This window comes from Penicillium atrosanguineum (assembly GCF_028827265.1).
Source record: "Penicillium atrosanguineum strain IBT 20685 chromosome Unknown utg000003l_segment0_segment0, whole genome shotgun sequence".
NCBI lineage: Eukaryota > Fungi > Ascomycota > Eurotiomycetes > Eurotiales > Aspergillaceae > Penicillium > Penicillium atrosanguineum.
The window spans coordinates 186,627-211,236 of record NW_026623135.1 but is presented as its reverse complement, the minus strand read 5'-3'; the positions used below and the strand labels follow the sequence as shown (position 1 = coordinate 211,236).

At 50.8% G+C, this 24,610-nt stretch overlaps 11 protein-coding genes across 11 annotated transcripts; 4 read left to right on the top strand and 7 right to left on the bottom strand.

Annotated features, from left to right (window-relative positions):
- Positions 1 to 332: 332 nt before the first annotated feature.
- N7443_003488 (AP-1 complex subunit mu) lies at positions 333 to 2,029 on the bottom strand (the record flags this gene model as incomplete). Its single annotated transcript, XM_056883544.1, has 6 exons — positions 333 to 413; positions 476 to 850; positions 906 to 1,395; positions 1,443 to 1,672; positions 1,768 to 1,896; positions 1,991 to 2,029. 6 exons carry the CDS (start codon positions 2,027 to 2,029, stop codon positions 333 to 335), a joined length of 1,344 nt encoding a protein of 447 aa, XP_056741822.1.
- A 710-nt stretch (positions 2,030 to 2,739) lies between these two features.
- Positions 2,740 to 3,611, bottom strand: N7443_003487 (mitochondrial 54S ribosomal protein mL57; the record flags this gene model as incomplete). Its single annotated transcript, XM_056883543.1, has 3 exons — positions 2,740 to 2,895; positions 2,950 to 3,182; positions 3,239 to 3,611. 3 exons carry the CDS (start codon positions 3,609 to 3,611, stop codon positions 2,740 to 2,742), a joined length of 762 nt encoding a protein of 253 aa, XP_056741821.1.
- Positions 3,612 to 6,302: 2,691 nt separating this feature from the next.
- Positions 6,303 to 7,043, bottom strand: N7443_003486 (uncharacterized protein; the record flags this gene model as incomplete). The annotated part of the gene is made up of 3 exons (XM_056883542.1): positions 6,303 to 6,738; positions 6,848 to 6,935; positions 7,004 to 7,043. 3 exons carry the CDS (start codon positions 7,041 to 7,043, stop codon positions 6,303 to 6,305), a joined length of 564 nt encoding a protein of 187 aa, XP_056741820.1.
- A 1,166-nt stretch (positions 7,044 to 8,209) lies between these two features.
- Positions 8,210 to 9,361, top strand: N7443_003485 (NAD(P)H-dependent flavin oxidoreductase; the record flags this gene model as incomplete). Its single annotated transcript, XM_056883541.1, has 4 exons — positions 8,210 to 8,252; positions 8,305 to 8,387; positions 8,437 to 9,165; positions 9,218 to 9,361. 4 exons carry the CDS (start codon positions 8,210 to 8,212, stop codon positions 9,359 to 9,361), a joined length of 999 nt encoding a protein of 332 aa, XP_056741819.1.
- Positions 9,362 to 10,426: 1,065 nt separating this feature from the next.
- On the top strand, positions 10,427 to 11,221 carry N7443_003484 (uncharacterized protein; the record flags this gene model as incomplete). Its single annotated transcript, XM_056883540.1, has 1 exon — positions 10,427 to 11,221. The coding sequence occupies one exon, from the start codon at positions 10,427 to 10,429 to the stop codon at positions 11,219 to 11,221; it is 795 nt and encodes a 264-aa protein (XP_056741818.1).
- A 759-nt stretch (positions 11,222 to 11,980) lies between these two features.
- On the bottom strand, positions 11,981 to 12,524 carry N7443_003483 (hydrophobin family protein; the record flags this gene model as incomplete). Its single annotated transcript, XM_056883539.1, has 2 exons — positions 11,981 to 12,129; positions 12,182 to 12,524. The coding sequence occupies 2 exons, from the start codon at positions 12,522 to 12,524 to the stop codon at positions 11,981 to 11,983; spliced, it is 492 nt and encodes a 163-aa protein (XP_056741817.1).
- A 2,815-nt stretch (positions 12,525 to 15,339) lies between these two features.
- Positions 15,340 to 16,137, top strand: N7443_003482 (WW domain-containing protein; the record flags this gene model as incomplete). Its single annotated transcript, XM_056883538.1, has 1 exon — positions 15,340 to 16,137. One exon carries the CDS (start codon positions 15,340 to 15,342, stop codon positions 16,135 to 16,137), a length of 798 nt encoding a protein of 265 aa, XP_056741816.1.
- Positions 16,138 to 16,898: 761 nt separating this feature from the next.
- Positions 16,899 to 17,609, top strand: N7443_003481 (ankyrin repeat domain-containing protein; the record flags this gene model as incomplete). The annotated part of the gene is made up of 2 exons (XM_056883537.1): positions 16,899 to 17,133; positions 17,185 to 17,609. The coding sequence occupies 2 exons, from the start codon at positions 16,899 to 16,901 to the stop codon at positions 17,607 to 17,609; spliced, it is 660 nt and encodes a 219-aa protein (XP_056741815.1).
- A 179-nt stretch (positions 17,610 to 17,788) lies between these two features.
- Positions 17,789 to 19,566, bottom strand: N7443_003480 (putative ceramide glucosyltransferase; the record flags this gene model as incomplete). The annotated part of the gene is made up of 2 exons (XM_056883536.1): positions 17,789 to 19,349; positions 19,436 to 19,566. 2 exons carry the CDS (start codon positions 19,564 to 19,566, stop codon positions 17,789 to 17,791), a joined length of 1,692 nt encoding a protein of 563 aa, XP_056741814.1.
- Positions 19,567 to 20,316: 750 nt separating this feature from the next.
- On the bottom strand, positions 20,317 to 21,945 carry N7443_003479 (H3 histone acetyltransferase RTT109; the record flags this gene model as incomplete). Its single annotated transcript, XM_056883535.1, has 1 exon — positions 20,317 to 21,945. One exon carries the CDS (start codon positions 21,943 to 21,945, stop codon positions 20,317 to 20,319), a length of 1,629 nt encoding a protein of 542 aa, XP_056741813.1.
- A 1,219-nt stretch (positions 21,946 to 23,164) lies between these two features.
- On the bottom strand, positions 23,165 to 24,406 carry N7443_003478 (uncharacterized protein; the record flags this gene model as incomplete). The annotated part of the gene is made up of 6 exons (XM_056883534.1): positions 23,165 to 23,714; positions 23,766 to 23,890; positions 23,945 to 24,006; positions 24,057 to 24,088; positions 24,152 to 24,171; positions 24,248 to 24,406. 6 exons carry the CDS (start codon positions 24,404 to 24,406, stop codon positions 23,165 to 23,167), a joined length of 948 nt encoding a protein of 315 aa, XP_056741812.1.
- Between the last annotated feature and the right edge of the window lie 204 nt (positions 24,407 to 24,610).

The following is a 24,610-nucleotide window of genomic DNA, read 5'->3' as shown; positions in this document are numbered from 1 at the left end:
TACGTATGATCAGCTTTCGAGGGCCATACATAAGTAGCCTCGAGTATACAAATGGGAGAAAGGACGACTTCGAACACCAATTGTAACATTAAAACCGTATAAGCCGTGATGATCACTTCCATTGGCATTTTCTGCTTTGATTCATGTACTAAGAGCAACCAATCCATCTCATCTATTTTATTCATCCGTACAGATACAGGACATGGAACCTTGAATATCAGGATTTAATTATCTATCGGACTGGCCGGCCTCAACGGGAGTGCTGCAAAATGGAGATGGATAAGGGACCAAGGCTGTACAAAACATCACGCAAATTCGGCAAAGAAGAACGCCTATTGGACATCCGGCATGCGAACGGCGATATCGCCTGATTGTGTGATGTATCGCACCCAGGGGAGGGAGGGGTATTGCAGCTGCGAGGGTATTCAATTAGTCGTGCCAAACCGATTTAGGATTGGATTGGATTGAACAATACCTTTGGCTCAGTGATCTTCAGGTACCGCACTTGGATACCGCTGGTGGTGAAGTAGGGGATCTCAAACTTGACGTTGATGGGTCGCTTAGACTTGCCAATGGCGCCGGCGCCGCCCATACTGCCTCCGAATCCACCAGTCATACCACCACCAGTCTCATCATCTCCCTTTACAGACGGCAGACCCAGCTCCGCCCGCATGAGGAACTCCTTGCCACCACCAAATTGCTTGATCTTCCAAACAATAGCAGACTTTTCGGGGGCGTAGTGAACGGTACCAATGTTGGTGCGGAACCGGGGAGAATCTGCGTCTTCGGGAACGGGAACGATGATCTCGACGTTATTGGCGGTGCTGCGGCGTTTGAACTGTGCTTTGGCCTATAGCAGAGAATGGTTAGCAAGAGAGGGAGATCTTGTTGGTAGAGAGTCTTACCTTCAGCATGTATTCAATTCGTGATCCCGAGTGAGATTCCACCAGGCACTCAACCCAGATCAATGGTTTCACTTGTGTGTTCAATCGGTAACTCATGAGCTCGAACTCGCCATCCGGGGGAATGAAACTGATTGTTCGATCGTTCTCGAATCGCGACAAGCGCACGCATTGGTGGAACTTGACGTCTTCCATCTCAACAGCCTTGCCTCGTGTAGCACGGCCCGTGGTTTCGAACATCGCCTTGTCGTTCAAGCCCAATCGCAGCTCGGGCATACCGCTCAGATAACACTTCATCTTAACAGCGCCCAGAATCTCAGACCGAAGCACGTTTCCGTTCGCCGAAACCAGCAAGTTGAGAGATTCGACCACGTCAAGGAAAACTTCGTTCTTGCGATAACGGATGCCCTCACTTCGCCAAGACACGGCGTTTGTCACGGCAATGGGTGGTCGTGCTTGCACCTCGAGTTTGTGTGATTCTTGGGTAATATACCTTGAAACTGTCAGCACCGTTTGAATCAAGATAGCGCTTCTGCTTACTCTTGCAAAATCTTGCTTTCTGTTGTCTGCGGGTATCCAAAGTCCATCATTTCGTCCAGCAATTCGTAGATTACAACAAAGTTGTCTCGGATACTCTCCTCCTCCAGCACCTTGAAGTATTCAGTGAAGACCTCCACCAACTTGTGGAGGAACAAAAGGATCTCGGTGGCATTTGTGTTTCGCTTTGTCAATGCGAGGATGTAGAGGTTGCTGTGACGGATATAAAGGTACTGTACACAAAGCGAATCAGTACGGGTGGGGTCCACGCAAAAAGGAGATTCGAGGTCACGGTTCGGGAAAGCGGTTGCCGCGCTGGGAAACGTACGTTGATGCCCTCGTGAGAGAAGCAAGGAGGAACGGCGGAGCTTTCTTCTTCAGCGTCGCTCAGGAGGGTAGGGAACTTCTCGACTGCGGACATGGGGATGTCTCCGCGGTAGTTGCGAGCCAGAAGGGTCTATCACGACGTTAGTAAAGACTCCTCTCTGCGCAATTGGACAAGCGCGCTCTGTGGAGAGCGCATAATAGCCCCGGTCTCCTTGATCACCCACCTTGCCCTTCAGGTCCAGGAAGAAGAGTGCCGACGCCATGACGTGTCAACAGAAGTGTATTTCGGAAATCGATTATCGGGGGTGGGAGTGAGTGAAAAAACAAAGCCACATTCTGCGCCTTTGGCTGAATTGACCAACACTGAAGATCAAGATGGGTGTGAATGTACTGAGATGAGCAGGGGAGTCGGAGGTCGCGAGAGTCGAGATGCCCGCAGTGGAGTTGCCCACCCAAAGCGGTTAGCGTGGGCTCCTTAAATAAAATTCTCTTCCCTCACATTTTCTTCTCTTCTTCAACGCTCTCATTAGACAGTTCAAGGCAGTACAAAGTCCTTTGAGGCTTTCTGCAGCTGCCTAGCATTCTGCTAGGTGACTGTCAGTTTTAATTACTACACTTGCGATACAGAGTTTGCGGAGACTACGATTTTGTTGAGGGATCCATAAGAGCTGGCCGTGTATTTTGCAACTGTTACGCGGGCGGTGTCAGAGGAGCCATACATTCCTATAATTATTCACGATCTATTACTCTGGTAGGACAAAAACATTGGAGAGTTAGAAAAAAAAAAATAGAAAATATTTTTTGAGTGATATCTTTCAAATGGTATTTGCAACTGAGCACAAAATAAGGTAAAAATACATATACATCACTGTAGATCAAGGTACAGCCCTCCCATCGCCCTGAGGGCAAATATCAAAGAACGCCGGAAATGCCGCGGAGTATCCCCAACCCCTGCAGGTCTGGACGATCAAGTTCAAGCGACCGTGTTGAGTCCCAAAGGCTCGAGTATCCGCTCCTGAGCCACCTTGTTCGCAATGTGTCCTCCCTTCTCCAGCGAAATCGCGCCGATGACGGCGTACATGGTGTGTGCCAGAACCAGTTCGATGCCAGAGGCCTGAAGGTTATCGGGCTATGAAACATTATATTAGCGCAAGATCAGTGTCTAGAAGCAAAGTAATCGTACCTTTTTGGGCGACCAGCGAAGCACCTTCTGCATCTCGTATTTTTGCGCAAGCTCAGCCAGCTTCGCGCGGTCCGTCAGGAAGCTCTTGGTACTAGTAGAAAGATTCTTCAAGCCATCAAGAGCCGGGTGAGAGAATGGCACGCGGCCATGCTGGTCCTCCGCCGCAAGGGCATTCGCGGTCGCGGGGTCTTGCACGAGAGCGAGCGAAGCCTGCAATTGCACGATCCGTTTTCCTGGTCATTGTGTAAGCACAATTCTGCAGTTCCGTTAAATCAGAATTATTCCATACCGAGGAAGGCCAATCGATCATTGAATCCGCGGCGGCCTTGGTCGAAGCTCTTATGCGTAACAGCCAACCACTTCGTCTCCTCTGAGAGCATTTTGTCGCCCTCATTGCCCAGCATGCGGGTATAGAACTCATCCAGCAGGGCCGGATCCGCGTTGACGTGGAAATCGGGACGCTTAGAGTGCATACGCAGGCTGAATGGTGCCTTTGTACGCGGCGGCGTGTAGGACCATCGAGGCGCCGGGGCTTCACCGGTCGAGGATTCCGGGTCCGAGGCGAAGGTACGGCGGGTGACGATGGTCGTGATAGGACGAGGAGCGACTCTCGATGCGATGCAGGCGGACCTGACCGCTCGAGTAGACAGATTCGAAGCCATGGGGGGCGGGTTGTCTTCGGAAGTGAATGGCTAAGTAAAGTTCCTATGGAAAGAATTCCTCGACACTTTCTGCCATCCTCCACCGACAACGAGCCACCCAGATTGTTTACCAGAGATTCGATCGGTCTGTTCATTTGTTTTCGACCGTATTTACTCTTAGTTAACAAAAAATCTTAGTTTCACGCAGAACAAAAATCGCTACGTGTCTTATTGATTAGCCGGTGGCCTGGCATTGGCATGCAATCTGAGCTTCACCGCTGCCTGGATGCTGGACTCTGTAATCCGGGGCCACAACCACTTACAGCGACGACCAGGTCAGCATTGGCCGGGGAAGATATCTGAGACAACAATGCTTCGCTGCATGTACAAAAGCCTGTATCATGATTCGCATCCGCATAATCTTCTGTGGCGGTCAAGTGTGAACATGGTCCTTTGCCAAATGCCCATACCGCTGTTTGAAGGCCAGGTCTAGAGCCTCTGTGTCTGGATGCTGGTTGTACCCGTGGAATATCCCAACAGTATCTGCAATTATACTGTATGATACTTTCGGTCTTCAGAGGATCTGTCCGTTTCCATCTGAATCTAGAGCCTCCCCAGCGGTCTCATTTTAGCAACTGCCCTCTATGGATATACTCCCCATAATTCGTGTTGCCCTATCCCTAGCCAAGGGTCCGAGAACACTGCTAGGTAACCTCGTCTATGTTTTAGACTGAATGCGCACAGAATAAGCAAGTGCCACACTTCTAAGCATGGTCTAACCATCAGCGCCAGATCTCTAGCCGCTGCCGAGAAACCACCCGCATCTCAAAGCAGTAGAGTTCTAGATGGCCTGGGGAGAGACCAGGAAAATATTCGGCGACGTTCTATGGCCACCTTAAACCCCAGCTCGGCCGAACTACGACTTGAGGTTAAACAAGATCGGCTCATGCGCCGCACGGTCGATTCAAAAACTGCTTGATGTCGCCGTCGGATATTGGCGTCTCCCAAGCTCCAGTGGTTGGCTCGAAGGACCCTTGTTCCCGCTGTGGACTGGGCGCATAAAACGGCTGCTGTGTAAAGATTGTTTCTCCTCTGAATAGGGCAAGAGACTTTCTCGGTTGCTGCGGCCCACGAAAGCACAGAATGGTCCACGTGTGTGTATCCCCGGCGCGTTTGCGTCTTCTATATCCTGAAGATATGCCTGCTGCCTATTTTCTCCATCCAGGTACGACTAGGTTAGAAATTAGAATGCAGAGTTATAAAATTTCCGGAATTTCACCAAACAAGACCAAGATGTATAGTCTCAAGTGCTGGGAGAACTCCCGAGACTAGCCTCAACTGTTGGATTGCAGAAAAATCGAAGTATATCTCTCAACTCTCCCAGCTCTTCGGATTCAAATGTTTCCAGTCACGGCTAGTAACGGTCGATCCACCGCAGACGGTCCCTAGGGAGCTGTCAGGTGGAGACAAATAGAGCCACCGATTCCTCAGACGGTGATCGCTGCAAGAAGCCGGACGATGACGGCTCAGACCGCTGGTATCATTCCACAAGAATTTGCAGGCTCCGGGAATGCCTCTGGGAAAGGATCATTTGTCTACTTTGACTGCAGGAAGAAATTTACTGACTTATTGGCTGGGGGCTTTGGAAAAGCATTCGGAAGACACAGAGGAGTTTAAGGCAAAGCGGGTGTGACAGTCACGTCCAACCGCTTATACAAGTTTTCCGTCGGGCCCTTGCAGACTAGACGTTTCTAGATCTCAACAAAGTCACGCTTGGGTGTCGTCCTCCAAATGGTCTGATTGATTGGGATATCCGACGGGATGGCGGTGTACGACTTGTGATGGATGGCGTCTCCGAGGGCCCCTATTGCTCTGGTGTGAGAAATATTAAATGGAGGAGATCGGCTGGTCTGTTTGGCTTCTCCATCCTTTTCAGTTTACCTCCTCTCCACTCGTCTCGTTTCTATACTGTTCTACTTCGCTTTCCCGCTCAAAGTCCCCGTGGACCTTTGCACTTGCTTGAAAGTTCCCGACCAAAATGGCCCGCTACAACACTGCGCACATTGCTCAAGCCACTCCTTCGTCGTCAGGCCAGACCTATACATCAGTCGGCGGCATTCCAGCCAGTGACCACTCGGTGCAAGATCCTCCCTCGCCGCGGCCATTCCCTCCCAACCCACCGCCGAGCCCTGCCTAAACAATATCAATTGGGTTGATTTGTTGGCGTTGAGAAAAGTCAATCAGTAGGTGAGTCTCGTACATCCATGTTCAACTACAACGCTAATCCGTGGAACCATACAGAACAAAAAACATTCGATTGCCTGCAAAATGGGTAAAATCGGATGATATGATACCACAGGGGAGTGAAAGAAAATAATAACAAGGAAGTGGACGGCCTTGCGAGTCAGTTCTTTATTGGCCCACTTGGATTGAAAAGCCATGGTTATGCGTGGAGTAAGGGTATCCCGAGATATTTCCAATTGTGCATTTGGCTCATGACAAACATCATTGATCTCGATCAGAAGTAGCGATCCCTAGGTGTAGATTCAAGAAAATTGGGACCAAGGTGTCTCGATATCTAGAGTAAAAAGCAATTGGGTAACAAAGAAGAAATCTGCGCCTTTTGAGCTCGCGCCAGACCGGGATTTCATGTATAATTGGTAGAAAAAATCACTTTAATAACACAAGGAAACTCAGAGGTATGAGATGAAATCACAGGAAAGCAAGAGCGATGGCACTGGTGACGCTCAATCCAATGACAGCCCAGCCAGACTTGATAATGGCGGGGTTGGTAAGAGCGCGGCCGGTATCCCAGGTCAGGTGGCGGACGCCGTTCATACAGTGGTAGGTGAAGGGGAGGGCAAGAGTGGCCTTGAAGGCAATCTTGGCGGCGATGGGGAGAGCAGCCATAGCAGCAACCATGGAGGCGGACTCCAGGTGCCAGCCGAGAACGGGGGAGGCGAGGTATGCGGTGGCCCACAGGTAGAGAGAGCCGGAGAGGGCGACACCGGTGATACGGTGCAAGGAACTGCCGATCCAGCCGATCTGGGGCTTGTAGATGGTCAGATGAGGGGCGACGGGACGGTTCAAGCGCTGCTTGGCCAGGATCTGGTTCGGGTCCTCAGTGTTGGGAGAGGTGGTGACGGGTCTAGATATTGAGGAGTTAGTCTCGGTCGATTGCGGATGACGTCGGTTTTCATGGTTCGTGGGGGTTGGCAATATCGAAGTGCGCAGGAATTGACCGCATGGGAACTGACCTCGACTGGATTCCCTTTCCGAGAGCGATGGCGGCCGGGGAGGCGCGCATCATCGACCACTGCATGGCAAGCGGCTGCTGGACGGCAACTGTGAATCGGGGCGAATTGTCAGCGCGAGGGTCATTTTGGAGCTGGAATAGAAGACTGTAGACGTACGCCGACGCAGCGACTGCTGAGCAACCTTCTGAGAGAACATTATGTGTGATTTCGACGTGATCTCACCAGCGTTGAAGAATAAGGAATCAATCGTGAACAACCGGAAGGCACTACCTCGGGTTTGGATCCGTCACGGGATTTTCGGGAGCCAATGGCGGCCTCTGCAATTCGGCATCGATGACACTGGCGGACTTTTGTTCTTCCGGATCACGTGCTCCTCTCGCTTGTGTCCACAGCCTTTCTCCTGAAAGCTCCCGCTCTCTTCCTTTTCCCTCATCACGAGTTTCTGCTCACGTTAATGTACCGACCCCGTGGCCGGGATGAAGTTGACGTGTTTAGCACCCTTTTGTTTCGACATTCTGTCGCGACTGTTAAGGGATCTACGAAACCCGCAGAGGGATAGCCTGTCGTCGTTAATCGCCCATTTGCTTCTTTCAATGAGCCGGATGGGTTTCATATCAGGGCAACATACCGTCATTTAGTAGAATTACCTGACAAGAATGACCTAGCCTTGTTGGCAGATCGCTATTGTCTGGTGAAATTAAATAGCTGTAATTTGGAGGATCAGGAGCGGCAAGCTGAAGCTCTTGGAGCGTCTTGCAGCCTCAGGTTATTCTTCAGGCTGCTGAGTCTGCTCAGTCTGCCCTGTTCGATAGCTACTATAGTCGAATTGGACCCGCTGGCTTACTGAATGTATCCAAACGGTCTATGGCACTGTCAAAGGCCTGAGGAAACCGGGATGCCGAACTGGCGCCATCATGAGGCTTTGTCACATGTGTGGGTCAAGTGTCCGACACGGTACTGTACATGATAAGGACATGAGCTGAACTCTTCATTGCCAGCTAAATTTATGGTCTAAAACATGCCTGGTAGTTCTAAAGGCCGTTCATAGATGGGTTGAGTTTATTCATTAGAATCCTCGGTCGGCCCATCTTGAACCATCAGACTAATCATTTGCGGCGCGACCACCGAACCTCGGCAACTCGACGTTTCCCCACAAAGTGCCCGCGGCTTCCCCGGGGGTCATACGCTGCCTTTTAATCGCCTTGATCCATTTCTCCAGTTCTGTTTCAGTTGACACGATCTTTACATCTCGACCTTCTTTTGCTTATATCCAGTGGAAATACCGCTGTCACTGCTTCCAAGCAGTTTACGTTAACCGAAGCTACCGTTCGATTACATACCAGTAACAAGTACAACTTCACGATGCCGTTTAATACGGCCTTGACCCGCAAGTTGGGCATTCGAGGTAGGCGCAAGATCGCTCGGTTCTGAACTAAAACAAATCCTAACTTTATCAGTGCCCATCGTGCAGGGTGGTATGCAGTGGGTGGGATACGCCGAGCTGGCCTCGGCCGTTTCCAACGCAGGTGGTCTGGGACTGGTATGTCTGCTGCTCAACCATGCAATAACAAGACTAACATACTCTGAAGCTCACTGCTCTCACTCAACCTACCCCCGAAGACCTGCGCAAGGAGATTCGACGATGCCGCGAAATGACCAAGTACCCCTTCGGTGTCAACCTAACCCTCCTCCCCGCTCTCGTGCCCCCGGACTACGGTGCCTACGCTCAGGTCATTATCGATGAGGGGATCAAGATCGTCGAGACTGCTGGAAACAACCCGGGGCCCGTCATCAAGCAGTTGAAGGCCGCCGGTATCGTCATTCTGCACAAGTGCACGACTGTGCGCCACGCCAAGTCTGCCGTGAAACTGGGCGTTGACTTCCTGTCCATTGATGGTTTCGAGTGTGCCGGCCATGTTGGCGAGCATGATATCACCAACTTCATCCTGCTCAGCCGTGCGCGCCAGGAACTCAAGGTTCCGTTCATTGCTTCCGGTGGTTTTGCTGATGGCCAAGGCCTTGCTGCTGCTTTGGCTCTTGGTGCCGAGGGTATCAACATGGGTACTCGCTTCATGAGCACCGTTGAGGCTCCTATCCACCAGAAGATCAAGGAGACTATCGTCAACGCACAGGAGACTGACACCGCCCTCGTGTTGCGTCGGTGGAAGAACACCTCCCGCCTGTTTGCCAACAAGGTCACTCAGGATGCATTGAAGATTGAGCGTGAGAGCACCACCGGTGATTTCAGTGAGATTGGCCCGTACGTCAGTGGCAAGCGTGGTCGCCAGGTCTTCTTGAACGGCGACCCTGATTATGGTGTAAGTTTTTCTAATATAATTCCTCCTCCACACGATCTAATGTCGTCTCTAGGTGTGGACCGCTGGCCAGGTCATTGGATTGATTCATGATATCCCCACTTGCGATGAGCTGCTGAAGCGGATCGAGAAGGAAGCCGTGGAGGCCATGAACCGGACCAGGTCCCTGTACAGTGATGCGCCCACCAGCAAGCTCTGAGGAAGCATCATTTTGGAAGTCTTTTAGGGTTGTCATTACACAATAGAGCGGGTAGAAGAGGGGCTGGTTGCTTCTCGCAACCTTTCTTTGACCCACACGAGTTGTTGTCTACTAGTACCACGCATGATATCGTCATATGTCTTGAGCAATATAGCTCCCCCTTTGAAAGCTCTTCTATTCACCCGTAGGACAACATGCATATGTTTCCCGGAGCGGACACCGCTTCTCTCCAAGGGGTTCGAGGCGGTTGGGTCAGTGCGCGGCATTCTCGTCGTTCTCGCGGCTACATTCTTAGGGCTAACCTTACTGCGCCGCGCCTTTTACGCCGCTCACCAAGACATTCCGCAGTGTACAATGCGAGTCCAACCTTTCTGAGTAATGATAGTATTTGTAAATGCCTCTGCGGTTGAAAATAGGTGGCTGGTGAGCGCTATTACGCTGTCTCGGCCTGCCCATGAGGTCCAAGGGATGTGGAGACGTCCTTGCATGCGCCCTTGAGATCGTCTGCGGAATGCAGCCGCAGCCTCGAGAGCACTCCTACGATTGGGGTTGTTTTGATCTACCTCGCAGCCGTGCAGTAGAAACCGCATGCAATACCACGAGCTAAGAGCTCGGGTGCTTGTGGCTGCAGTGCAGGACGTCAGGCTCATGGCTGTCTTGTCATCATTTTGTACAACAATGATGCCAAATATTTCGCGCACCATAGAAATTGCAACTTTTCTTACAAGATCCATGTACATAGTCAAGATTTTGAGGCTCTGAAAAGGCTGTACATGGCCAGGCTCATCGTAGCAAAACAAATAAGCATCAAGCCTCGGATCTCCACTAGATCCATTGGGTGTTTCACAAAAACCGCTAGGCCAGCATTTAGTTCGCATAATCTATAGTATAGCGTAAAACCTGTACAGCAGCGTCTAGACCCGCATGGTACAGTAGTTCCAGCTTTGGAGCCCCTTGCCCCGACTTGCCCCAGACTTAGTTTATCAACTATACAATCCCCTCTAGCCCGACTATTCCCCCTCATAATCTATATTCTTTACTCCCTCTCTACCACAATCTACAATAATGGGCTTCATCTCATCTATGGCTCGCTGTATACGAGAAGGCACATTCTCTCGCAAACACCGCACCCCCAAGCCCCAGCGTCTAGACGATGAAACAAATGACCTGATCGAGACCAACTCCAACCATGGCTCTTCAGTTGGAACAGAAAGTACTGTCTCCGCTTCGACAGCGATGCATTATTCAACCCTAGAACCAATCCCTCCAATCAAATCACCAAAGCGCAGACAGCTCAGTCCTACCGACTTGAACCTACAAACACTCTTCGACAATGGCAAGGCACTGGACGCTGCGGCAGACCCTACAACAAGGGCGTTCGCTGTTCCAGAGTATCCAGTCTACAAGCTAGATATGACCCCGACACCGGTCGACTCACCGACGAAGAAGTTGCAGGATCCAATTGATCCGGGGAAGAAAGAGTCGAGGGACACGGGGCGGAAGTCTGTTGAATGGATGGATGAGAAAATAAGGAAAGAGATCTCCGTGCCCCAAACCATGGTGGAGCGGGATGAGAAACCGGCGCGGAAAGAGGGAGAGCGAAAAGAGGCTGTGTCGAAGCTCCGGCGATCCAAGACGCAGACGCTGAGAAATCGGTTAAACGTGAAACTTCCACGGGCTCCTCGTTCCAGCAGGAACTTGCGCGTCCACACATCGCCTGGTTGGATTGATGCTTCTGATCTTGCTGATGAAGAGTTTCTAATCAATGTTGAAGAAGAAAAGTGGTTAGAGGCTCACGGGCTGGGTGGAGGTAAAAACATTGGGACGTGGACTGGTGGGGGACTGGGAAGGCCTTGGTGAGGCATCCATGGCTGTTGGTGACGATTCGATGATTATGGGTGTAAATGACAGGGAAGAACTTTGGTTCGGAAATGACTTAACGTTATGCATTAAAACGAAATCAATCGAGCAATAAATTGAATATTCAACAGAATAGAACTACGGAGAGTGATGTGGAGGAGAATAGATAGATTCTAGCCATTGAAGCGGACAAAACAGAAGGGCCCGGTAGATAACGCCGATCTTTCTAAGGAACAAAAGCAGACAAAAAAGAAGGAAGGCTTGGTAGGTAAATCAAGTAATAGATCCGGAATGAAGGAAACTAATTTGGCAAACTTTAGCAGGCCGCCAGGGACTTCTTCCGACTACAAGCGGAACTAGGATTTCAATAGAGGCGTCGTATCCTCGATTGAAACTACTCAGGCACAACCAATCAAAATCAAATCTAATGGATTAAAGAATATATATGCGAAGAACACCTGGTTAGACAGCAGCTAAACCACGGTTCCAAAGCACAAAGCAAGAAGCAGAGAGCACCAGGCCAAACACATCAACGTAAACAAAAACAGTCTTCTTTCTCCGAGGAGTGCCACACGACACAGTTAATGATACACGGGCTCGATAACAATATCGCCTAACTATTCCAAACAAATGCCAAAGCGCCTGCTATCCATCCCTGAGAATCGATAACGGTCCGAGTTCGCGTTCCTGCCAACGCCCAAGAGAGCGGACGTGGCGACCATTGCTTCCCGCATAATGCCTGAAAACCAAGTGAAACACTTAGATGATGGAGCCGAGGGCAATGCAGGGAAGGCCAACACCGATGAGGTCCGAGTTGGCGGACGAGGGGGAGTTCTGGCAGCAGGCAATGTTCTGCTTGCACTTCTGGTTGACCAAGTCCTGGATGGGGACGGCAATGAGAATGGGGACTGTAGAGATTATTAGCGGACGATCAGATGGGAGTATTGCGGGGTAGCTTACTCTGGAGATCCAGCTTGGAGCACTGGTCGAACAGACCAAGACCATCGGAACCGGAGCCAGCACCGATCAGGTTGGACAGAGTACCGCCGAGCATGCCAGAGTTGACATCGGTGGTGTCACCGGCGTAGGTAGCCTTGTTGCAGCAAGAGAGCTGAGCCTGGTCACCGCACTTGGCCTGAGCCTGCTTGACGGTCATGTTCTCGGGAACGGGGAACTTGACGTTGGTGTTGCCCTTGTTGCCAACGCCGTTAGCGTTGCCAATACCACCGGCGGAAGGGCCGACGGGGGGAAGGGCAGCGACGGTGGCAGCGAGGCCAAGAACAGCGGCGAGAGTGAACTGCATTGTGTGGATTTGGATTTGAACGAGAGAGACTCGGAGATTGGTTTTTTGAAAAAAGAAGACTGGACTCAGAAGAGAAGATAAAAGAGAGTGATGCGGGATTGAAAAAAGAAGATCTGGGGCGATGAATGACTATGCTTATATAGAACAAGATGGAGGTCTGTGAGCTCCTTCGATCACCAGGATTCACTAAGATCTCTGTTTGTTTCCCTCGCCCGAGCAATCTTCCCTTTCTCCCCGGAATGCGACCTGGAGGGTAATGGAAGGGGGGATCTCTCCACCTTCCAAGCCTCGCCATCCAACGAACGCTCCCTCGGCGGACTCCTGGTATGGATCTACGGGGCCGATTGGTACCTGCTTCACGCGACCGAGTGATCTACCCTGGCATTCCTCCGCCCTGGCCTTGTTTTGATTGAGAGCTTGATGTATAGAGACGTGGGGGATATCGGGAGTACAGTGATCACAGTAGTATTCTCACAACCTCTCTACTGCTGGTGATGAAACTACTAACCCATGGCCATCCTCGTATTATCAAACGGTTCAGCTGTAATTCTACTCTGTTCAAATGTTCACATGTTTAAATGTTCAAATGTTCAAATGTCCTTTGCCGCTAAACCCTTAAGCTTAACTCGTAGTTGGAAAGTGGGCCATCCACTCTCCCAGCCACCACGACAGGGATCCTGCCCTGACCCTGCATCGATTCGGGAGCTAAGGCATGTAACCGGCCCTACCAAAACACTACGGGCCCATGATTCGGCCTGTTTTGGGTGGAGTCAATGACGCATGGTTAGTCCACGCAAGGGATCTCGTGCTAACTCCACGCTCGTGAATCAGAGGTCCCCCCGGCTCTCTCCCTTCATTGTTCTGCACCCTTAGGCCACGAGCAAGAATTGGGCAACGTAACTTTCCTTCACTATAGTGCCCTATGAGAAATCTCCGATCGGATTATGTGAGCTGCTTCCTCCAAACATGCCACCTGTGGTGACAGTCGGCCCCGGCCTACACTGCTCCAGAATATGCCTTAATTGACCCCCAGTTGCAGCGTTTGATTCTCGCCCTTTGGCTCATACTCAATCCCATATCCCGAGGTTCTCTCCTGGCCTCATTAGCCAAGCAATCCGTACCCCCTTTCTATCTTGCCATCCCTACTTCCTACTTTCGTGATGCCGCGGCCCGCTTTAGGTTATGTTAGAGACGAGTGCAATATTGAAATTAAAGTCTATTTCTTCTAATCGGAATGATCGAGGCTCTGGGTAATACTTTCGATGCTCATCTCAATCTCCTGCGGCGTCATGAGTCAGTGGTAATGTGGGATGACTGTTGTTTATTTATGGAGAGGTTGATGGAACAGCTGCATTAGAGCTAGGTCAATTGTAGGGGACTTTTGGTCTGCGCTGTTCTGGTATGTGGGATGGAATAGATCACCAATAGGCATTTGCTTTAGAACTTGGGTAGCAGTTGATTGAGAGGTTGTAGATGTCTTTCCCAGGTCATTTCTTGTCTGAGGAAGCGGTCAATTTTCCCAACCATATTGTCGTAACTACTCTTTCCTACTGATTTCATTATTCAATTTTGGAATTTTCGCCGTAGGAGGTTCCTTTGACCACTACTGTCTAGTGGTGGACGTAGACACAACAGCACGCCGTTGCGACTCTCTCGGTTTGCCTTCACCAAATAGTAGAATTTATATTATGATGTGAATCTAACTGAGATTTGAATATCGTGGCAATTCTTTTGGTGCACATGAAATTCTAACTGGATTTTCAACCGAAGTCCAATTGAAGACATGGATGTTCAACAGGTGGCACAGCTATACATGCACATTATCGGATATATATATGAAGTCAAACTGTAATCGCTTCACCACATGCATTTTCAATCTAGGCCACAACGGCCGGACATTGATTTTCGATGCAATGATTGTAAAGCAATGTAGATTTATATCATTAGATGTTAATATATTATAATTCGATAAACTAATGTTCCCTGGGTCGGACTTCATCTGTGGCGAGTACTGCTGGGCCCAACCTTAGTGCACAGACTGGACAATTCGGTCGCACCAAATCAACAGGGGTACTTTGCACTGCTCTGACTCTGAAGATCAATCACCAGTTACATGTAAGAATTGTAGGTAATTCCCCGCCAGTTCACATTTAATATGGGTCTCGTGAAGGTCATGAGGCGGCTCTTGCACACATTCCCCGATATGCCAACCCGTGACTTCTGGCCCAATCAAAGGATTTCTTCGTGGTTCATGGTGATGAAGCCACTTAACCGTCATATCACGTACAAAGTTTAATACAGGGTGGTCAGAAGACATCCAGCCAAGCTCGAAACAAGCTCGTTGCCTAGGACTTGGGCCAGCCCCCCGGTTTGCCTTGAAAAGAGTATTCCGCAACAGCGCGGATACCTGTCTTTCCAGATGTCCACTAGGTTCTCTCTGGTCCGCAGAAAAAAACCAACCTCTCACTAAAAGATAATACCCCCCTTGTACTTGCTTTTCCTCGCTCCGTCTGCATGGTGTTGGACAATTATATACAGGGCGCGCTCGTATGCAAGCATCTCTAAACCTGGGAAGATAAGTTCGTCAAAAGCTTCTCCTGATCTGGAACTTACAAAATCGAAATAGATTCAAGCCCATAGATCGTGTAGTCTAATGGACCCTCATTCGAACCTTAGCTATACAAGATGACGCTAGTCTATAATAGGCCTAGATGGCGAAGGCGGTCAGTCGCGGTTTGCTTCAGATCCCCCAGACTCGCCCAAGACTTAGCATCCTCGCTTTGATCTATCTGTCGCAGCAGGATCGATTGCAAGAATGTCCGACCCATCGCAACCCTCTGCGCCAGCTACAGAGGACCATGCAGACTCTTCATCTGCACCGGAGTCGTCCCCCGCCCCGTCCGAAGCTCAACCCGAGTCCCCAACGGAGAAGGAACAGCTCGATACCAAGGGCCAAGAAACCTCCGACCAAGAATCAAAGGAAGTCGAAGAAGAAGACACATCTGCACCACATTTGCCCGATGAAGTGCCCCCGCCACTCCCCGATGAAGCACCGCCTGGGCCAGCTGAGGATGATGGATGGGAGCCCGTATGGGACGCCAACAGCAACGCATTCTATTTCTACAACCGATTTACCCAAGTTTCTCAGTGGGACAACCCACGCGTGGCCACAGAAACCGCACCTGGCGTCGAAGCCAGCGCGCCCGAAGAACCCCCAAAGAAAGCTCCCACACTTGGTGGATACAACCCCGCCATCCACGGCGACTACGACCCGACTGCACCCTATGCGCAGCAATATGAAGAGCAGACAGAAGATGTGACTGGACCCGCACTGGATTCGACCGCTGCGTACGCCGCAACCGGAACCTTTAACCGGTTTACTGGGCGGTGGCAGGCGGACTCGATCAACCCGGAGAACCACAACGATGAGAACAAATCACGGCGGCAAATGAATGCATTCTTTGATGTCGATGCTGCAGCCAATGTGCACGACGGAAGGAGTCTCCGTGCTGAGCGCAGCGCCAAGAAGCTAAGCAAGAAGGAGCTGAAGATGTTCAAGGAAAAGCGCCGGGAGAAGAAAGAAGAAAAGCGGAGGGCATGGTTGCGAGATTGATTGAAGCCCCAGAAAGCTGGAACAGTCGAGACATCTGCCGGGAATCTTCCCTGGCTGTCGCATTTTCTGATGAACATTTGCATGCTATTTGTGATACCACCCACACCGGGTGTGGGAATCGGGGCGTTTGTGGCTATTATTTTGCGATTTTGCGATTTCTTCTAGCATGCTACATAGAGGGGCCTGATTTGTCGAAGCTTGCCTCCCTCACAGCACCTGTACTATTAGCTATGAGCATCTATGCAATCGAACTTGTACATCCAGTTCTGAATGATGAAGTATAAAATTGAGGATTTTCCGGCGACCCCACCGTGTCACATGACCTATATATCAAAGTTTCTTCGGCGAGAACAACTTCGTCGCTGCAAGAATCTACGCCTGTCAAAGCGACGCAAAGGTAAGCAATTCCGAGTGTTTGGGTAGTTTCGTCCACCAATTTTGTTCTTGATTGCACTTGAAGCCCACGTCTTTTAGTTGGTGGGGGGCTGAAATTGCATCACCATCCATGTGCTTATCAACGCCTCATGCAACTTGAAGCTACTATGGTTCAATTGCATGTAAACAGCGAAACAAGTATTTAAGCTCATTGATTGCATTTTTCTGAACCTCTTTCGTCGGCTTGACATGTTCTAGCTTGTTCAAACCCTTCAGAATACCTCGACTGACGCCCCACTAGCACATATCAAATTCTCCACTGAGTGGGAAAATAATCGTTGTTGGAAATCTTAGTCTTGCAACAAGCACACATTAATCCGATCACAATGTCTACACCAACGACAAAGCTCGTCGAGCTCTCGTTCGAGGCAGTTGACGACCTCATCTACGATGCCCGCGCTGGCGATCTCGAGGCTCTCAAGGCCGACATCGCCACTCTGGCTTCGCAGCACGGCTGTCCCGAGTCCCACATCGTCGCATCTGCTATCGATATGGAGGCTGAAAGCGAAGGCGGCACAGGTTCCTGTGTTTTGCACTTCCCGGCTGCCAATGGCAACATCGGTACGTTGTGCTTGACTTTATTATTATTAGCTATAGACTGATTTGTCTCAGAAATTCTCAACGCTCTTCTGCAAAAACTGTCTGACTTGGATGCTGCCCAGCGTGCGGCATTTGTCAACCACCGCAACTACTCCGGTAACACGTCGCTGCACTGGGCTGCGCTGAACACGCACTTGGAGTGTGTCAAGGCTCTTGTTGAGTCGGGTGCGGACGTTACTATTAAGAACGATGCCGGTCATGATGCCGTGTTCCTGGCCGAGCGGGCTGCCTGGTCTGCGTCTGCCGAGGAAGTCAACGAGGATGAGGAGATGCAGGAGATCGAGATGACCATTGGCGAGGGCGAAGGTGAAGGCCAGGGCGAGCAGCAATCGGCCGGGGAAATGTCTGCAGGCAGACAGGTTGTTGAGTGGCTGCTGTCATCGGAGAAGGCGGCTGGCTTGGAGAGCGGTGCTAATGAGGGATCGAGCTCGGCATAGATGGTTACATGAACAAAGCGATGGAAATACAATAAAAGTTTGAGATAGACAAAGCATTTTGGCCATATTCTATGAATCTAAGACATGAGTTCTACACTGGTAGACCCATTTTGTGGGGGATAATATACACAACGTTGGCCAGATGTTGCCAGGGGCCAATTCCATCAACCGCGCCACACTTAATCTAATTTCCCGTTAGTGTTTTGTGGTGTCACAGGGAACCAATCTACCACGGAGCCAGTGGAGTACGAGCCTTCGGTATTCTCGGGATCAATCTCTCGGACCTTGGCATCGAAGCCGACCTTGAATCGTCGGTCTCGCCATACGACTGTTACACCGCCGTAGACAGCCGAAAGCCAGATGGGGAGAGCTAGAAGTTCGCGGCCTAGCCATGCCATAAACCATTGTTGGAAGGGACGGCGAGTGGCATGGGACGCAGAACGACGAGTGGGCCGTGCAAAGATGGGTGTGTCTTCATCAAGCTCAATAGCTTTCGCCGAATGCAGATTGACATACAATGTCCAGTCGATAAAAATCCAGAGCACCATGCTGAGCGCAAAGAATGCAAAGAAAGAAGTCCAAGTACCGACAGCCGAGGCGAAAGAAACGCCTTTTTGTTCGAGGTATGGAGCCAATGCAGTAGTGACACCCCAGGCACCGTAAATGGAGCACACAAAGGACTCGGTACCGGGTTCAACAAGGGTTGCCAAAAGAACAGTGAACTTGCGAACGCGAAGCCACCGAACACGACGCGCAATGTACCCTCGTACACTCATGTTGGCCACGGGCTGGATTGCCAGGTCCCCAAAGACCATGGCATGCTTGCCCCAGCGCTCGTGGGATGCCTTCTCTTCGGGCACTTTCTTTCTCCATAGAAGATCACCAATCAAGTGGTCCTCGCAGATGTTGTCAGAGAAGAAATCGATTCCGGGAAGGCGAGGATTTGGTTCATTTGGAGCCGGGGCCGTGAGAGAGTCCAGATGTGAGCGGCGGAACATGTTGGATTTGCCCACAATACAGGGAGCAATGAGGACTGTGTTGATGGCAGTATACATTTTGGCGTGGGACGAGGACAAGAACAGCTCCTCAAGGCGTCCACCCCCATGCGCAAACATGCTTCCCAGACTATCCTCCGGACGGCTGGAAGTCAACGCGTAGTTTGCCTCCCTGGGAATCATAGCATCAGGATTGTCATCCAAGAGTGCCTGGCGCTCTTGCTGCAAATTACTCTCGCCAGTGACGTCGACAGCCACGGGCAGATGATGCACGAACTTGTACTTCTTGCCTCGAGTAGTTCCTGATCCACAGAGTCTATCCGCCATGCGGGCACACACTCCCTTGCCAACCCAGACATTACAATCAATAATCCAAATGATGTCTCCCTTGGCTTCGCGATATGCCCGGCTCATGTTCCGGATTTTGGGGTTCGGTCCAAGTTTGTATGCATTGGGACTATCCCCCTGAAGCATTGGGTCATCATTCTCGACGTACAATCGCGCGTCGACATCGGGAAAATCGGCGATCAGCTTGCGGAGGGTCGGGTAGGCGGGGTCGTCGCGCGTAGACACACACAGGCAGATCGTCAGCTTGTCACGCGGGTAGTCTTGACGGAACGTAGCGGCGAGACAGTCGTAGAGATGAGGCTCGAGGCCCTTGACTGGTCGAATGGCAGTGACGTGGGGAGCGTCGGCGGCGGAGGCCAAGCGGGAGCGGCGCGGCTGTCGTAGAAAGTATTTCCATCTGGGGTTCAATACTGTTAGCCACAACCCTATTCACCTATTCACCTAGACTGCACTGGGTACAGCCCCGAGACCATTCCCACGTACATCTGAAAGTAACCCAGAGCACACACCACCAACACGATGAGATACCAGATCAGACCGATCCAGCCAGCCACGGTGGATGCGGGCATGGCGCCATGCCCGGGCACTCGTTCAAGGAGCGAGGTCTCTAGCATGGGTCGCAGGTGAATGACACGAACAAGAACATTCTAGGACACTGAGCTGGTCTTGGTGGCCCAAAGCACAGCTCGGATGTTGCGGAGTGGATTTCGGTTTTGCCGGGTTTCGCACGCCGCCTGGGTCAACGGGTCAATGGGTCAATTCCAGTGCGTATTCGTGTTTGAGACTGACGATCTACGCGAGATTGGCCTTGACTAATCTGCGTGCTGACTCGTATTTACTTTATCCTGAAATCATTTCTTTTGTTGTCTCCCCGGTCCCTTGGTGTTTACTGCGCTCCTCTTTTGACTTCAGCGTTGTGATGCCTGGTTCGCGAGGCTACTGTACCCCTGGACCCAGGCTGCGGTATGCCATATTGAAGGTAGCGTAAGCCATCAAACAAGAATAGTACTTAGGCACCCTGGCCCGAACCAAGCAGCGTAATGTCTCTAAGAGTATCGTGAGCCGGAGGATAGAGTTGACATATACACTGGGACTCATGCACTACTAGCGCTATCGAACCCGGGCCTCGGACCTAAGAGATAAAATATTATGCTCATGCTCCCTTTGGTATTATACAGCTCCTACTTTGTAATCATCAAGTTCGAGGGCGAAGTTGTGATAAAATATGGCATGGGAAAGGAAATTAGTGATGAGAGAAAGAGTCTCGTCGAAGTTCATAGTGGCCAACTAATTCCAGCCTGCCCAATCCAATGCTATAAAACGAATCCCCTTTAGACTCCGATCCAAATCCTATGCTCACTAAATTATGTCCTTTTCTTTTTGCGAATGAGACCGGCATTGAGCACATTCACGGGTGCTGGCTGCGATGGAGCCTGTTGCGTGTCCGACTCGCTAGGCTGTGCTGAATCTCCGGCGGCTGCCTTGCTGGCCTCATCCTCAGATTTCTTCCGCTTACGGATCAAACCGCTGTCAAGAAGGTTGTTTATCGGCACAGATTCCGAAGTCGTGCTCTGTGGAACATGGGTTCCGGTTACCCGTTTACCCCAGGTAAGCTGGTCCGCTAGAGAGGCGACCTCGTCGACATAGGCTTGGGTACTGGCGACAATTTCCTTCTCGTCGTAGAAATGATCCAAAACACAATCCATCATTTTCTTATAATCGGCTTCGCTGAGAATGACGTTCCCTCGTCCAGCCTCGGGCCAATAGAAGGGATTGGGTTCCGTAGACACAGCAGGAATAGATGCCGTTGGCGAGGGATGGAAAGAAAGCGCTGGCGCGAATTGAAGCTCTGCAGGCTGTTCCACATCCGTAAGCTCCTTGTGGGGTTCTGATGATGGCTCTGCTTTGGACTGGTCCGGCCGGTTTTCCGATTGAGCTTCCTCGGGGATAGCGTGGGAGGTTGCCTTGTCTAAGATAGAGCTGCGAGTCCGACTGGCCATAGTCGTCGAGTTCATCAAACCTGGTGGATTAATGACAAGCCAGAGGAAGCCCACGAGCCGACCGGCAGAGCACTCCTGCCGGAAGGACATCATCTCCCAGAATTGGTCCAGTGACTTGACACTCTTCCACAGACCAGTAGCAAGCGGTGCAGTTTCTCCTTCTGTGGGTTCGGGAAGCTCATCGTCCAAATCAATCAAGAATCGGGTCTTGGGGTCATCGGGGAGACGAGGAACCAAGCAGCGCGGCGGAGCTTCCGGGTCATGGCACATCTGCTTTAGAGGATAGCTGCTGAGCCATCGTGGACGATCTTGCGCGTCGGATCTGGCCGTGGGAGGGAAAAAGTTGCGTGTCTCGAAGCGATCACAACCTGGAACGATCAGGTACGCGGTCGCAGAAGCCTTGGTCGCCTCGACTGTCTGGTTCAGAAGCTTCGGATCTTTTGAGACCGATTCAGGCTCATGCTCACGAATGATTGGGTCTACGGCACGACACCACCATTTGATCAGTCCCCGGTCATCGAGGACGTGTTTTTCGGCATTTTCAATACTGCCCGGGAACAGGTACTGGTTCTGGGCGCGCGCAAACAAGGACACGACCAGGCGTACGCCCGGGCGTTGATGTGTGCGTGCTAAATATGATAGAAAAGTGCTTGAGATGAGTCTCAGAACCGATACCTTCTGTGGCAGTTTGAGCAGGTGTAGGAACCCGGTCGAGTCTGCCTTGGAGACGAAGATGGTGGTCAAGTGGGCCGTAGTATAGACCATCACTTCCATTCCGAAAACAATGATTTCTGCCCCATCATCCTTAGGCGAGTCAACAGAAGCCGATACAAAATGGCTTTCGAGAAATGTTTGCTCAGGTTCCCGACCGGGCGCAGCGGCAAAGAGAGCTGGCGCCGGAGAGGGAGTGGATGAGACATGGCGGACGGTGAGCTCGGCCCCGAAGGGTAGGATCTTAGCCAAGAGATCTCCCAGATCCCCGTCCGATGCCATTGTCACACGCCCAATGAAAGGAGGTCTTAGTGGGAAGATGAAGTGGAAAGTTGTGGACCTGTTTTCTTTTCTTTCTCTTTTTCCTTGCGTTGCCGTGTCGTTGCAGATCACGTGCCAGGCCCCAGATCGAGCTCCGTGGTCGAAGTAAGGAATACCGTCTGCATCTTATATATGAAACGGTGAGGCGAGGAATCCAGGAATTGAGATCTCTCTGACAGATCATGGTTCGATAAATTGGGGTTGCCGGAGAGGTGTTCCTACGCATCTAGTCGATATCTGCATCAGTCGTATAGATTGCCATGATAATCATGGGAAGGAGGGCGAATGTATTTTGAATAAAAGAACGCAAGCCAGTCAATGTTCAAGTCGATGCGAAACACGTTGTTTCCAATGTCTAGCCAAGAGCAAGTGAATCAGTGTGATGTTTCCTCGACGTATCCTTCCCATCGTGGAGTTTGCACTCCCAGCCTTGAGCTTCATTTCTTTATTTGCGACGATTGCCTTCAAACGTCTTTGTTCTTCTTCTAGACTTGCTCCACTCCCAATCAAACCAAGTTCATGACCATACCAAAGCACAACTGGCCAGGCAAGTGTCGCGCCTGCTGGGGATCACCACCCGGCCAGCTCTAGGCTACATATCGGACTCGGTGCTTTGATACTGATATGAGAACCTAGAGAAACATCTGCACAATTCTGATCACACTTTTGCTAGTGATCATGTGGAAGCACAACACGTGCCGTCCAGGTAAAGTCTCACACAATTGTCACCTTACTGAGTGATATCTAATGCGTCTGAAGTCGACCCCAATCTACCCAAGCGATGTACAATGCTCCAGATTCGATACTCATGTGGACACTCAAAAGGTGGCGAGTTCATCAAGTGCCAAGAGCACATCAATAAAGAAGATGCACGCTGTTCGCTTCCAAAGATCGCCTATGTCGAGGGGAAGCTGTCGTCTCACAGATGCCGAGAGTGTCTCCGCAGCGGATGAAAAGACAGCCTGAAATCGAGGCGACGCCTGACCAGGCATTTATCTGGAACCAGAGGTTCTGTGAACTCGCGTTAACAAATGGAATTGGGGAGGTGATACTTGAGCGAGGCCTGTAAGTTATACAGTGCTTGATATTCTATTCAATCCATTGAATCTATTTCAAACTCAGGTACGAGCGATGGCACAATTAAACGAGAAACACCCAAGAGGTACTCTATATCACACAATCAGAACTCTTTGGTCACTGCGTCGAGATCATCCGCATTGAGAAGGGTAACTCCCTCGCGTAAAAGTGTCCTCCAAACGAGGTTACGCTGGCGGATGGGCCAGACGGGCGTGTTCCAATATCTCGCACCAATGCCGCGCTTCTTTGCCGTGGCGATCTGATCACGGAGTGCCTTGAGCTGGCCCTCGGAGAGAATCGGATCAGTGTCGGAGGTGATCTCGCCCACTGCGGCCGCAAAGTCTGTAGAGGCGATGGGGGAGACCAATCCCGTAATGTCTTTGTACTTGCGATCGTTAAGCTTGTCAAGGGGTCCATCGAAGAAGTAGTCACGATCCTTGACGGGCGCGACCATGTCGAGTGGGGTTTCACCTGTACCGATAATGGTGACGGGGCCATTTGTGATGGTTCGGCCACCCTTGAGAGTGGTCAGATAGCCCTTCTCCCGAAGGGGCGCCAGAGCCTCAATGACGGCCTCGAAAGTTTCGGCGCCGGAAGTCTTCACGTCGATGAAGAAGTAGAGCGTCTGATCGGGAGTAGTATCCCAGACACCGCTGTTTCCCCTGATATTAACATTGATACGACACTTGTCGAAAGGTGCTTACTTCTTGGTAGGTTCCGTCACAAATGGACTGACGGGGTTTTGACGTTCTAAAACGTCCAGAATCGGGTTGATATAGAGGGCCTCGAGTGTTCGCTCCTCCGTCAGGGCAGATTGATCATGTCCAACCTGAGGTGACTAGTTAATTGACCAGTTGGAAGCATCGGGTGTGAATAAACAAACAAAAAGGGTGCCGTTATACAACCAAACATCGGCTTCGGTGGACGTGCAGCCCTTGGACAAACCTAGGGGCTTCATTAGTAGGAGCCCAGTCAATATGTAGTTCGAGACATACCGGTATAGAAAGGCTCATCTCTCCAATAGTCACTGCTCAGTAATCAGAATGAGCTCATGGGATTCAATGCTTATGATATGCGCAGGGAGACTTACTTATGAGAGTGCACAGGAATCTAAACATGACGTTAGCCACAGTTCCCGAAGCACGTTGTCACCCGATTGAGATGAAAAGATCGAAGTATCACTCACTGGATATAGATCCCTTGTTATGTCGGTGGGATATTCATATTCTTTGCTCCCGTGGGTGTTTTTCAGAATACTTTGCAAGCTTGAAGTGATCGCGCCGACCGGGTCCGGACCGGAAAGAGCCACGACCACGGCCGTAAGCAGTATAAGCACAGATACCATAGTGCTGATTATCCCGAATGAATTGACACCAATTGACATGCAGTAAATAGTTCGAGGTTCAGTTGTGAAGGGGTGAAGTCGACAACATTTGGAAGCAGGTTGAGGCGGAACGCGGCGCGCACGTGTTCTGGGGCGCTCATACAAATCGCCGATCTAAGTCTCCACGATAATTATCAAAGTGGCTTCAGTTAACAACATTCATCT